This window comes from Cervus canadensis, chromosome 24, assembly GCF_019320065.1.
Source record: "Cervus canadensis isolate Bull #8, Minnesota chromosome 24, ASM1932006v1, whole genome shotgun sequence".
NCBI classification, from domain to species: Eukaryota; Metazoa; Chordata; class Mammalia; order Artiodactyla; family Cervidae; genus Cervus; species Cervus canadensis.
In genome coordinates this window covers 14408178-14420511 of record NC_057409.1, presented here as the reverse complement: position 1 = coordinate 14420511, position 12334 = coordinate 14408178, and the positions used below count along the sequence as shown (strand labels likewise).

Here is a 12334-nt window from a genome sequence, read left to right as displayed (position 1 = left end):
GACCCGGGTTCGATTCCTGGGTCTGGAAGATCCCCTGGAGAAGGAAATGGCAATCCACTCTAGTATTCTCGCCTAGAGAATCCCACGGACAGAGGAGCCTGGTGGGCTACAGTTCATGGAGTTGTAAGAGTCGGACATGACTTAGCGACTAAACCACCATCAGCTCAGAAAGAATATAAAAAGAATGCCTTAATAACAGTGAGTGCCCTGGGTGTTCAAATGTTGGTTTCTAATTTCATCCCCCACTGAAATGTACCATAGCTCCTTTGAGAAAAGGCTGATTCCAGTTTTGTGTCTGGGGAAGTACAAGACAGGCCTAGGGGCTCTTTTAAAGCCAGAAAACTAAGACACTTTGAAAATTTAATGGGTTGTAAGCCAGCTTCAAGGGTCCCCACTGCACAAATTTGAAAATCTGAGTATCAAAAAGAATAACTGTTATGGATCCAAACACAATAAATCAATGAAAATTCTTGAGACTGTATGTTAAAAAAAAATAAAGCCAGAAGAAACTCATATATCATTTGAGCCTACTATTAAATCAACTCCTTACTCTGAAAATTGCTAATTAAAGGGAAATAAACATTTATATTGCTTTTCCTGTAGGAACCCTATTTCAAAGTAACCAAATAGCCCCAGGTGTTGAAGGAAAGCTTTATTTTATAGAATTCCAGCTAGTAAAACAGAAGGAAGGATAAAATCAGTAAATCATTTCACAACTCCAAGTAAAATTAATAATTTGGACAGAGATTACCAATTGGTATTAATATTATTAAATTAATATTGATGGGGAAATAGTCATATAATACCAAAATAGTTCCACAGAGATTCTTTTTCTAATTATAATGCAATGGTATCATCACCCTAATCCAGAGATCAATTGTAACATGAATGATGGGCCCACCAGATATTCTGTGTCTCCTGATGTGCTGTGCTGTGCTTAGCTGCTCAGTCATTTCTGACTCATAGCGACCCCACGGACTGGAGCCCACCAGGCTTCTCTTGTCCATGGGGCTTCTCCAGGCAAGAATACTGGAGTGGGTTGCAATGCCTTCCTCCAGGGGATCTTCCCGACCCAGGGACCAAAAACAGAGTCTCCTGCATTGCAGGAGGGTTCTTTACCAGCTTAGCTACTAGGGAAGCCCTCCTAAGGTGATACAACAAGAAATACACAATTTCTTCCTTGATGAAAGTATTTAACTTGAATTCATTAAGCCTTTAGACTAAACGTCTAGTTTTTGGAAAATGCAGGGGGGGATAGAAGGACAAGCTAAATGACACCATGTAGAAGCAAGCAGAGAAACCCAGATGTAGGATGTTTTGTAAAACAACTGGCTCAGTATATTCCCAGACCAGGGATCAAACCCGTGTCTCAGGCACATTCTTTACCACTGAACCACCAGGGAAGCCTCATGATAAAGTGTTAAGAATGGTACTATCTAGGTGGTAAATATGATATTTTTATTTTCTTATTCTTACTTCTATTTATTTTCTTGCTTTTTATAATGCATATTTATTGCTTTTGGAATAATAAAAGGTTATTTTAATTTAAAAAAATTTAGCTTCTGAAATTAAGGAAGGCAGTGTTTGTTTTGCTCACTGCCATATACCTAGCATGTAGAAAAGGGTCTGGCCCACAGTATGCTCAGTATATATTTGTTGAATAAATAACTATAAAGTAATGCACCAACTGACCCAATGCCCTTCAAAATTAAAAGGAGTTTGTATAAGTGGAATAAAAGTATGAGTAATACTTCACAGATTTTGAAAAAAATTCTTGCTGCAAGATGAACAGCGGAATAAATCCTATGTCACTACCTTATTAAACCACCAGAGCATTGAACAGAAAATTCCCTGAGACCTTTCTGACTGTTGACAGCCCACTCCCTGATTGAGAGTCGCTCTCTAATCCTTCTTATTCCCTTCCTTGAGGAGACAGAGAAACTGGAGAGGCGTGACGAAGAGGGTGTAGTGTGGACGTCAGACAGCATAAACCAGACTGACAGCCTACCAGACAAGGATTCATGAATCACTAGTGGACACTGAGTATCTGCAGCAGTGATTCTGACCTACACATTTTTATAATTTACATTATCTTCAGCACTGAAATGACTGGCATATAAAAACACGTTAGATTTTAGGTGAATTGAGATGGATATTCAAAAGAATGTCGCCTGGACTTTCCTGGTGGTCCAATGTCCAGAGTCTGCCTACCAATGCAGGGGACACAGGTTCAGTTCCTAGTCCAGGAAGATTCCACATGCCACGGGGTGACTAGGCCTGTGCACAACTACTGAATCTGTGCTCTAGAGCCCCTGCTCCACAACAAGAGAAGCCACCGCAAGGAAAGCCCCACACACCCTAACAAACGTAGCCCCCTCTCACAACTAGACAAAGTCTGCTCGCAGCAACGAAGATTCAGCACAGCCAAAAATAAATAAGAGCTTTAAAAAAAAAGAACATCCCTTACTTCAAGGTTTCAAAGGAGACTAAAAAAAATCTGCTTTTAAAAATATATAGGGACTTCCCTGGTGGTCCAGTGGTTAAGGATACCCCTGCCAATGAAGGGGACAGGGGTTCAATCCCTGGTCCAAGAAGATCCCACATGTTGGGGGGCAACTAAGCCTGTGTGCCACAACTACTGAAGCCTGTCCTCTAGAGCCCGTGTTCCACAAGAGAAGTGACCACAATGAGAAGCCAGCATGCCACAACTAGAGAGTAGCCCCTGATTGCCCCAACTAGCGAAAGCCTTCACGCAGCAACAAAGATCCTGAGCAGCCAAGAAATAAAATCAACAAATAAGATAATGCATTACGTGCAAAGTAAAAACATTAAATTGGAAATTTAAAAAAATATTGTAGAGTTATATGAAAAGATTTTCCTAGCAAACTCAATTATCCTAAGGCAGATAAATGCATCTATTTGCTAAAAGTGAAACAATGAAAAACCATATACATACTGTTCGAAAATGGCTGCTTAGATGGTCGAGCCGGCTAAATCTTTTCCCACAAGCTTGACAGGGGTAGGGTCTTTCTCCAGTGTGACAACGAAGATGGCGCTTGAGGTCTGCCTTCCGCTTCACCACGTGTGTGCAGTATGGACACTTGAACCTCATCCTGGGCAGGTCATCTGTCAGAGACAGTTTGATCAAATTACCGGAAAGTCCGTCACCACAATTCTAATAACGTCAAGAATCCAAAACGGGCTGGCGAGTCCAGTCTCACAAGGGTAGGCAAAAAGGAGAAGGAAGACATTTTACAAAGACTAGATTGTTGATGTTATCCTAAGTACAGAACTATAACTTCAGGATCTGATTTATTTACAAAGTCTGGGTAATTTACACTGTCCCACTTATCTTTTTATTTAATGTCTTAAGTCACTAGATTTGAAAAGTAAAGTGGTAGCTGCGTGTTTAATTGTTCAATTGTGACTCTTTACGACCCCATGGACTGTAGCCCACCAGGCTTCTCTGTTCATAAGATTTTCCAGGCAAGAATACTGGATTTGGGGTTGCCATTTCCTTCTCCAGGGAATTTTTCCCTCCCCAGCAGTCGAACCTGTGTCTCCTGCATTAGCAGGTGGATTCTTTACAATTTTAAAACTGTAGACACACTCCAAAAGTTAAAGTGTTCACTGTTTATGTTTTTAAGTAACTTATTTTATTTACACATATTTATCCCCCCTGCTCTTACTTGTCATACAGTTGTACTGCTTTTCTTTCAAAGGTGAAAAAGTTTCAAGGATATTTTAACCTTTAGTTTTAAAACTCATATGGATTCAAAATGTCACTTATAGTTGGAGGCAAACATCATCAATTTAACAGTTAAATTCAGCTGTCATTTATTTTTTTTTAAATTATTTTATTATTCTTACTGTTATTTTATTTGTTTTTATTTTTTGGCTGTGCCGTATGACATGTGGGATCTTAGTTCCACCACCAGGGATTGAACTCATGCTCCTTGCACTGGAAGTGCAGAGTCTGAGCAACTGAACCACCAAGGGAGTCCCTCACCTGTTCATTATTGAAGTTAGATTTAAATAACTTAGAATTATAAAAGTGCAAAGCCCAAGAAAGGCTAACTTTTTTGCTGTTTTAAAATTCGACAAAGGGGACTTCCCTGGTGGTCCAGTGGCTAAGACTCAAAGCTCGCAATGAAGGGGGCCAGGGTTCAGTCCCTGGTCAGGGAACTAGATCCCATGTGCCACAACTAAGACCCAGTGCAGCCAAATCATAAATAAATAAAATTATAAATAAAATAAAATAAAATAAAATGAGACAAAGATTTCCCATATTTACTCTGTTATTTCTGTTTGCCTTGGTCAGTGGTAGAGCTCCTCCGGATTTTCAATAAGCTTTGCAATATGATACAATCTTAAGTATTTTCATGTGAGTATCCTACAGGAAAATGTGATTAGTAAAAGTCAGTTGGGGTGGCTATTGTTTTTAAATATGTTATCTGCAACAAGATTATTTTCTAAAATTTATAGCACAACCAGGGAAATGTGAATATTGACTGGCTTTTAGTGATATTAAGGACTTGTTAATTTTATTTACATATGATAATAATGGTATTATAGTTTTTTTAAATTTATATTTTAGGGACACATTCTGAAATATTTACAGATGAAGGCATATGATGTCTGAGATTTAGGGGAAGATTTGGAGGAGGAAATGGTAAGCCACTCCAGTATTCTTACCTGAAAAATCCCATGGACAGAGGAGCCTGGTGGAACCAAAGGGTCACAAAGAGTTGGACATGACTGAACAGAGCAGAGCAGAGATACAGTGGATGCTGTTTTCAAATAATGTACATAAAAATTGTTTGTATCTGAATATCCTATGTACAATAAAAATTATTAACAAGGGGGAAGAGTCAAGGGCAGAGGTACAAGACTGGTCATGAGTGGGACTGGGTAATAATAGGTGCATGGGGTTAATTATACTATTCTCTGTACTTATATATATATATTTGGAATTTTTTCTAAATATTATGCTCTGCAGTTTAATTTTATCACAATTTTCCTTTAAATTCACATGTAAACTATTAAGTGTGGCTTCCCTGATAGCTCAATTAGTAAAGAATCCGCCTGCAACGCAGGAGACCCCGGTTCAATTCCAAGGTTGGGATGATCGGCTGGAGAAGGGGTAGGCTACCCACTCCAGTATGCTTGGGCTTTCCTTACAGCTCAGCTGGTAAAGAATCTGCCTGCAATGCGGGAGACCTGGGTTTGATCCCTGGGTTGGGAAGATCCCCTGGAGAAGGGAAAGGCTACTCACTCCAATATTCTGGCCTGGAGAATTCCATGGACTGTATAGTCTATGGGATCGCAAAGACTTGGACACAACTGAGCAACTTTCACTTTCACTTTTCAAACTACTAAGCAAATCTGCTAACTGATTAATTGGGAGGATTAGATGATATGCATTTCTAATCCTTGTTCTCGACTTTGAAACTATCAGCCTACATAATTTCTCTGCATTTTACTATCATAGAAATGAGATATCTCATGGTGTTTCACACAGAGTTACAGTATCAATGTTATGTTTTTAAAAATTATGCATTTATATCTTAATAAGATCAGATTTAATTCATTTTAGGTATTAGGGCTGTGAACCTTTGCCAATACGCATGATTGCTCTATTTAATTTTTCTATGTAAAAATACTCCTCCTGAGTGAATATTCAGAAAAAAAAATAAACTATTTAAAGTGAAAGTGTGGTGTATAACTGAATCACTTTGCTGTACATCTGAGACTAACACAATATTGTTAATCAGCTGTACTACAATATAAAACTTTTAAAAAGAAACCGAATATATGTTAGGACTGAGCCATTTACAAAAGAGCTTTAAACATCTAACAGTAATCTAATCATCTACAGAAAAGCAGGTCTGGAAAATCATGGGTTTCTGACCCTCAGAACTCTATTGTTTTGACTTACTAAATTTATCCAATATTTTAATTTTAAAAATTTACCTTTTACGTATAGATTTCATTAGAGAAGTATGACCTTTTAAAAAGGGGGAAAAAAACACACTTGGTTCAACTGCCTTAAAAGCAAGGGCATGTTGAGATAGGATTGATTTACACTGGAGTCTTGGAACCTGATTGAGAGGACTAATTCTCTATTTGGGTACCTGGAAAACTTCTTGACGTGACATCAGATCCTTGACCATACTGATAGCTAACAGGAGTAGAGTCCATTTCCACATTCATCTGTGCCTGTTCTTCAGACTGGGAAACGTGGCTGGAAGAATCAGATGTCCGTGCTTCTCGTTTGCTTGACTTATAATGAGCCATTTCAGAAGGCTGTGACAACCTCAAATGTTTGGACTTTTTAATGGAATCTTTCCTTTGTTCATGCTTGGCCAGAGGCTGTTGAGTATTCCTTTGGGAGGCTGGATGGTAATTATACTTACTCCAAGATTTCCCGCTTATTATACCTGTTCCTTGATCTGGGTTTAGGTGAGAACGAGGAGAACTGCTTTCATCTTGCCATCCACTGCTATAAAAAGAGGAGCGTTCTATACCATTAGAATTGGCATCTTTATCAGAGAGGCTGAAATAGCGATCCTTTTCTTTCTCACTAATGTCTAACGAAGATTTAATGAAGGTCTTACATACACTGATGACATCAGTCATCTGAAGGAAGCTAGCAGCTGACATCACTTCTATGACATTCTGACCCGTGAGAGAGAGCTTGCCGGAATAGACAAAGTCCAGGATAACTGTAAAAGTGTCAGGGGAGAAGGCCTGAAATGTCGCTGTGGTTGGCTGACTTGTCTCCTTGGAGTTCTGAGAAAGAAGCATTTTAAAGTAGCCGCTACTAGCAAATAAGACATTTCGATGGGCTTTGAAGACCTTCCCTTCAACCAGAATACTGCAGTCACAAAATACATCCTGCCTGCGCTGCTCATTCAGTTGTTGCAGGAGGTGAGACTGATGAGAGGAGATCTCCATTCTAGAGAGGAAAAGACACAGTGGTTACCAACACTGGAGTAACACGGCTTCTCTAAGACGAGCCAAGTGAAATGACAGAAACGGCTGTCCTTTTTCCACTAAAAATACTTTCTCCTTAGAGAATATCATCTCTAAGACACAGAAGATAATAGGTTTCAGGATACCATGTAATACTCTTTTTATGTGGAAACTTAGTTCCCTGACCAGGGATCGAACCCGTGCCCCTGGCAGTAGAAATGTAGAGTCTTAACCACTGGACAGGCAGTGAAGTCCCTACTCTACTCTTGTGCGTAAGTGCTCAATTGTGTCTGACTCTTTGAGACTCCATGGACTGAAGCCCGCCAGGTTCCTGTGTCCATGGGATTTTCCAGGCAAGAACACTGGAGTGGGTTGCCATTTCCTTCTCCAGGGCATCTTCCTGACCCAGGGATGGAACTGGCATCTCCTGCATCTCTTGCATTAGCAGGCAGATTCTTTACCACTGAGCCACCTGGGAAGTCCTCTTGACTCTTTGCGATCCCATTGACTATACAGTCCATGGAATTCTTCAGGCCAGAATACTGGAGTGGATAGCCGTTCTCTTCTCCAGGGGAATGTTCCTAATCCAGGGATTGAACCCAGGTCTCCCTCATTGCAGGCAGATTCTTTACTAGCTGAGCCACCAGGGAAGGGTAGTTAATTCTACTCTTAGTTGTTTGATTTTTAGACAATCATTTGTTCAGTCACAGAACCTGGATAGAGCATCTTCTATAAATTAGACCTTCTGCTATATGGTAAACTAAATAGGCTTCTTTCTTGCCTCTATGTAGCTTTTAACCTAAAGGGAGTATCAGCATTAAACAAATATTCATGTGGAGTTATAAATGACAAGTGCTAAGACAGAAGGAGGGTGCTCTTGGTATAAAAGTATAAACTAGTTTAGGTTGGGATGGAGTGTGTTAGGGAATACCTCTCTGAGAAGTCACATTTAAGTTGAGACCTCAAAGGCAATTAGGAATTAGCCAGGTGAAGAATGAAGGGAGATGATTTCTGATTATAGCAAAATAGTGGTCTAGAAAGTACTGAAACTTCTGGTCACACATCTCTAGAGATGCTGGCTAAAATTCAGTCAAAACTTTAAAGGTATGGCTGAGTTGCTGGGGCAGCAACATGGGCTCTGGTTTTTATCAGTAACAGAAATTGGAACCCTCTAAGGGTTATTGAAAATGGAATAGTAAACTTTGCCCCTAAGTCCAGAGAAAAGGCAAAGAAAGTTTGTCTTTGTAGGGCCTTGGTTGAGGGGAAAAAAGTCCCTAGGTGAGATATCAAACCCAAGGTTGTGCTTTGTGAAGTTCTGGAGTCCAAATTTATTTTGCTTGCTTGGTGTGGAAAACCTCAAGCTGAAAAATTAACATGAGAATGAGTCTTGGGCTGGTGGTGTCAGTGGGGACACCTTGCAGAAGCAAATGCCAAACTACTTAGGAGGGAAGCTCTCAGAACCAGAAAAAAGTGAAAGTGTTAGTCACTCAGTCATGTCTGACTCTTTGGGACCCCATGGACTGTAGCCCGCCAGGTTCCTCTGTCCACGGAATTCTCCAGGCAAGGATACTGAACCAGGTGGACAATAAGCTCTGCTTAAACTGAACTCAAAGCCATTCTCTTCGCTATACAGAGTGGTTGGCTCATTTCCAATGTTGTACCACCATGATGTCTAATATCTCCTACCATAAAAACTCCCCTTGATGGGACTTCCTTGATGGTCCAGTGGTTAAGAATCCGCCTGCCAATGCAGGTTTGATCCCAGGTCCAGGAAGATTCCACATGCCTCGGAGCAACTGAGCCCGTGCATCACTACTGAGCCACTGCGCTCTAGGGCTCCGCAACAAGAGAAGCCGCCACATCGAGAAGCCGTGAGCGGCCAAAAGTAGACTCCACTAGTCGCTGCTACAGAAAGTTCACATAAAGCCGTGAAGACCCAGTACAGCCAAATAAAAAACTACAAAAACATAATAAAACTCTCACTGACTTCACATCTATTTCTGGTTGCTACTCCATTTCTCTGCTTGCCTTACACAAAATGCATAGAAAGAGTTTTTGTCTTGGTTTTTTTTCATTTGCTAGCTTCACTTTTATTCTCATCAGGTTTTCATGCCCATCCATCAAAACCCATTTTTTGGAAAGATCATTATTAGTAACTTGCATGTTGTCAAATCCAACGGTCACTTCTTTGTCCTTGTTTCACTGACAACAGTGGATCATTCTTTTCAACCTGAAACCCTTGTTTCACTTACTTGGCTGCCAGGATACCACTCCTTCATGGTTCTTCTCCTATTGCTCACTTCTCAGTCTTCTCTCCTGGTTCTTCCTTGTCTAATCTCTAAGTGCTATGGGATTCAGGACATGCTACCCCCAAATATGGCACCTTGGCAGTGAATGTTATGAACTGAAGGAGTCTGAGTAAATAGGCAGAAGCCGGAAGGTCACTCTGACACCCCTCCCTTCTCTGCTGCATCAGATCACAAATCCCAGGTGAGAGGTGTCCTCCCTAGACACAGAGGAAAGGAGCCTCCTTATCTCAGGAAATGAAGGGATGCTGAGAAGAATCTGAACAAACAGGCTATACTGAGTGTCCCAGTTCACTGAGTTTACCTCTTACTCCTTATCTACCACATTCTTTCCCATGACTGTCCACGCTTCATCAAGCCTAGCAAAAAACACACAGATCTGTCTCTTTGCGTCTTCATTTCCTTATGAAGCCTACTGTGTCATGTAAAACTTACTTTGAGTAAATTCGTATACATTTCTCCTGCTAATCTGTCACTTTAATTTTCAGATACAGGCGAGGAAGGTCAAGGAAAATTTTTTCTCCTCTATAGCTGGGATGTCCTTGGCCTCAGGCTCAGACCTTTCCTCTACTTATATCATTCCCTACGTGATCTCATCCAGGCTCATAGTTTTAAATACCATCTTTGAGCTTACAACTCACAAATTTATACATCTAGCCCCAACCTCTTCCCTGAGCCCCAGACTTATATATTTATGTGCGTCACCACTTAGATATTTAATAGGCATCCTGAGCTCAACATATCCAAAACCATACTCTTCATTCATCCTCATCTTAAACCTGCCTTTTCTACAGTCTTATCCATCCCAGGAAACGGTAACTTCATCCCACTTATTTAGACCCAAAGCATTAAGAGTCATCTTTGATTCTGTGTTGTCAGCTTTACCTTCAAAATAAATCCAAAATCCTACCACTTCTGTCCACTACTGCAGATACCGCTTTAGTCTGTCACCTACAATCAACAGCCTCCAAACTGCATATGGTAGGTGGTCAAGATGTGTTGGTTGAAATAATGAATAAATAAGTAGTCAAGTTAGGACTGAGTAATAGGTAGAAGTAACTGATATGAAGTGAAATTGGCAGAATTTTAAATGCTTTTTGGTATATACAAAGAAACATTTAACAAATATTGGTCATTTGTTAGTAATAGGAACGACTTGAAGAATCCCCAAATCTTAAAAATGAGGATATCCTTAAAAAACCATGGGACATCTTTGCACAAGTTTTCCTAAGCTAGGTAAGGAAAACTTGATAAACTCTGGTGCCATAAATACCAATTTAGGCATTTGTTGACCACGCAGCTTCATTTGGACACTATAAAGACCTGGGGTACCAGCCTCTTCAAGGTTTTCTTGTTGAGTGTTGTCTTCAAGAAGTTGCTTTCTTCTTGTCCTCCTTATAGTTAACCTTGATGTCACGGAATCATCCTTTATAAAGTGCAGATTTTCTACAGGCTGCATAATACTCAAATTATGCTTATGCCATAGTTATCATGTTAAAAAAATAACCATGGATTAAAGACCTAAATGTGAGACTGGACACTTTTAATATAAAACTTCTAGAGGAAAACATAGGCAGAACACTCTCTGACATAAATCACAGGAATATCTTTTTTGATCTATCTTCCAGAATAATGGAAATAAAAACAAAAATAAACAAGTGGGACCCACTTAAACTCAAAACCTTTTGCACAGCAAAGGAAACAATGAACAAAATGAAAAGACAACATACAAATTTGGAGAAAATATTAATATTTGCAAATGATGTGACTGATACAGGATTAGTCTCCAAAATTTACATACAGTTTATGACACTTAACAGCATCAAAACAAACAGCCCACTTAAAAAATGGGTAAAAGACCTGTATAATCTCTTCTCCAAAGAAGACATGAAAGTGAAAGTCACTCAGTCGTGTCCAACTCTTTGTGATGCTATGGACTATACATCCAGTCCATGGAATTCTCCAGGCCAGAATAATGGAATGGGTAGCTGTTCCCTTCTCCAGGGAATCTTCCCAACCCAGGGATTGAACCCAGGTCTCCCACATTGCAGGAGGATTCTTTATCAGCTGAGCACAAGGAAAGCCCAAGAATACTGGAGTGGGTAGCCTATCCCTTCTCCAGCAGATCTTCCCAACCCAGGAATTGAACTGGACTTCTGCATTGAAGGCAAATTCTTTACTAGCTGAGCTAAAGAAGACAGACAGATGGCCAATAGGCACATGAAAAGATGTTCAGCATCACTAATTACTAAAGAAATAGAAATCAAAACTACAAGACATCTCTTTAAGCCACTCAGAATGGCTATCATCAAAAAATTCACAAATATTAAGTGCTGGAGAGGTTGTGAAGAGAAGGGAACCCTCCTACACTGTTGGTGGGAATGTAAATTGGTACAGCCACTATGGAGAACAGCATGAAGTTTCCTAAAAACACTAAAAGTAGAGCTACCAAATGACCCTGCAATCCAGCTCCTGGGCATGTATCTGCAGACAAACATGATCCAAAAGATACACACACATCTATGTTCATTGCAGCACTGTTTATAATAGCCAAGACATAGAAGCAAATTAAATGTCCATGGACAGAGGAATGGATAAAGAAGATATGGTACAAATATACAATGGAGTATTACTCAGCCTTCTTTTCATTAAACACAAAGAAATAATGCCATTTGCAGCGACACAGATGGACCTAGTGAGTGTCATACTGAGTGAAGTCAGTCAGACAAAGAGAAATATCATATGCTATCCCTTATATGTGGAATCTAGAAAGAAATGATACAAATGAACTTAATTACAAAACAGAAAGAGACGCACAGACTTATAGAATGAATTTATGGTTGCTAGAGCCATCTGAGATACTGCCTCCTGGGCTGCAGTCCTCATTTTGCCCCAAATAAAACTTAACTTACAACTCTCAAGTTGTACATCTTTTTTTAGTTGACACTTATGGCGACCACGAAGGGACCCAGAGTGGACTTCCTTCCTTCAACTGGACTGCACGAGGAACCAGAGCTTTGGTACCAGCAGCGGCCCCGTGCACCCATCCGCCT

General features: G+C 40.1%; 1 protein-coding gene across 2 annotated transcripts in view; it reads right to left on the bottom strand.

Moving 5' to 3' along the window:
• ZBTB8A (zinc finger and BTB domain containing 8A) overlaps window positions 1-12334 on the bottom strand; it is a 55391-nt gene that overhangs the window by 2581 nt on the left and 40476 nt on the right. For both annotated transcript variants that reach the window (XM_043445498.1, XM_043445499.1), the window contains 2 exons: window positions 6135-6958; window positions 2957-3126 (listed from right to left, as the gene is read on the bottom strand). In XM_043445498.1, the coding sequence (XP_043301433.1) occupies window positions 2957-3126; window positions 6135-6957 (993 nt within the window). In that variant the 5' untranslated portion in view covers window position 6958. The remainder of the gene's footprint in view (window positions 1-2956; window positions 3127-6134; window positions 6959-12334) is intronic.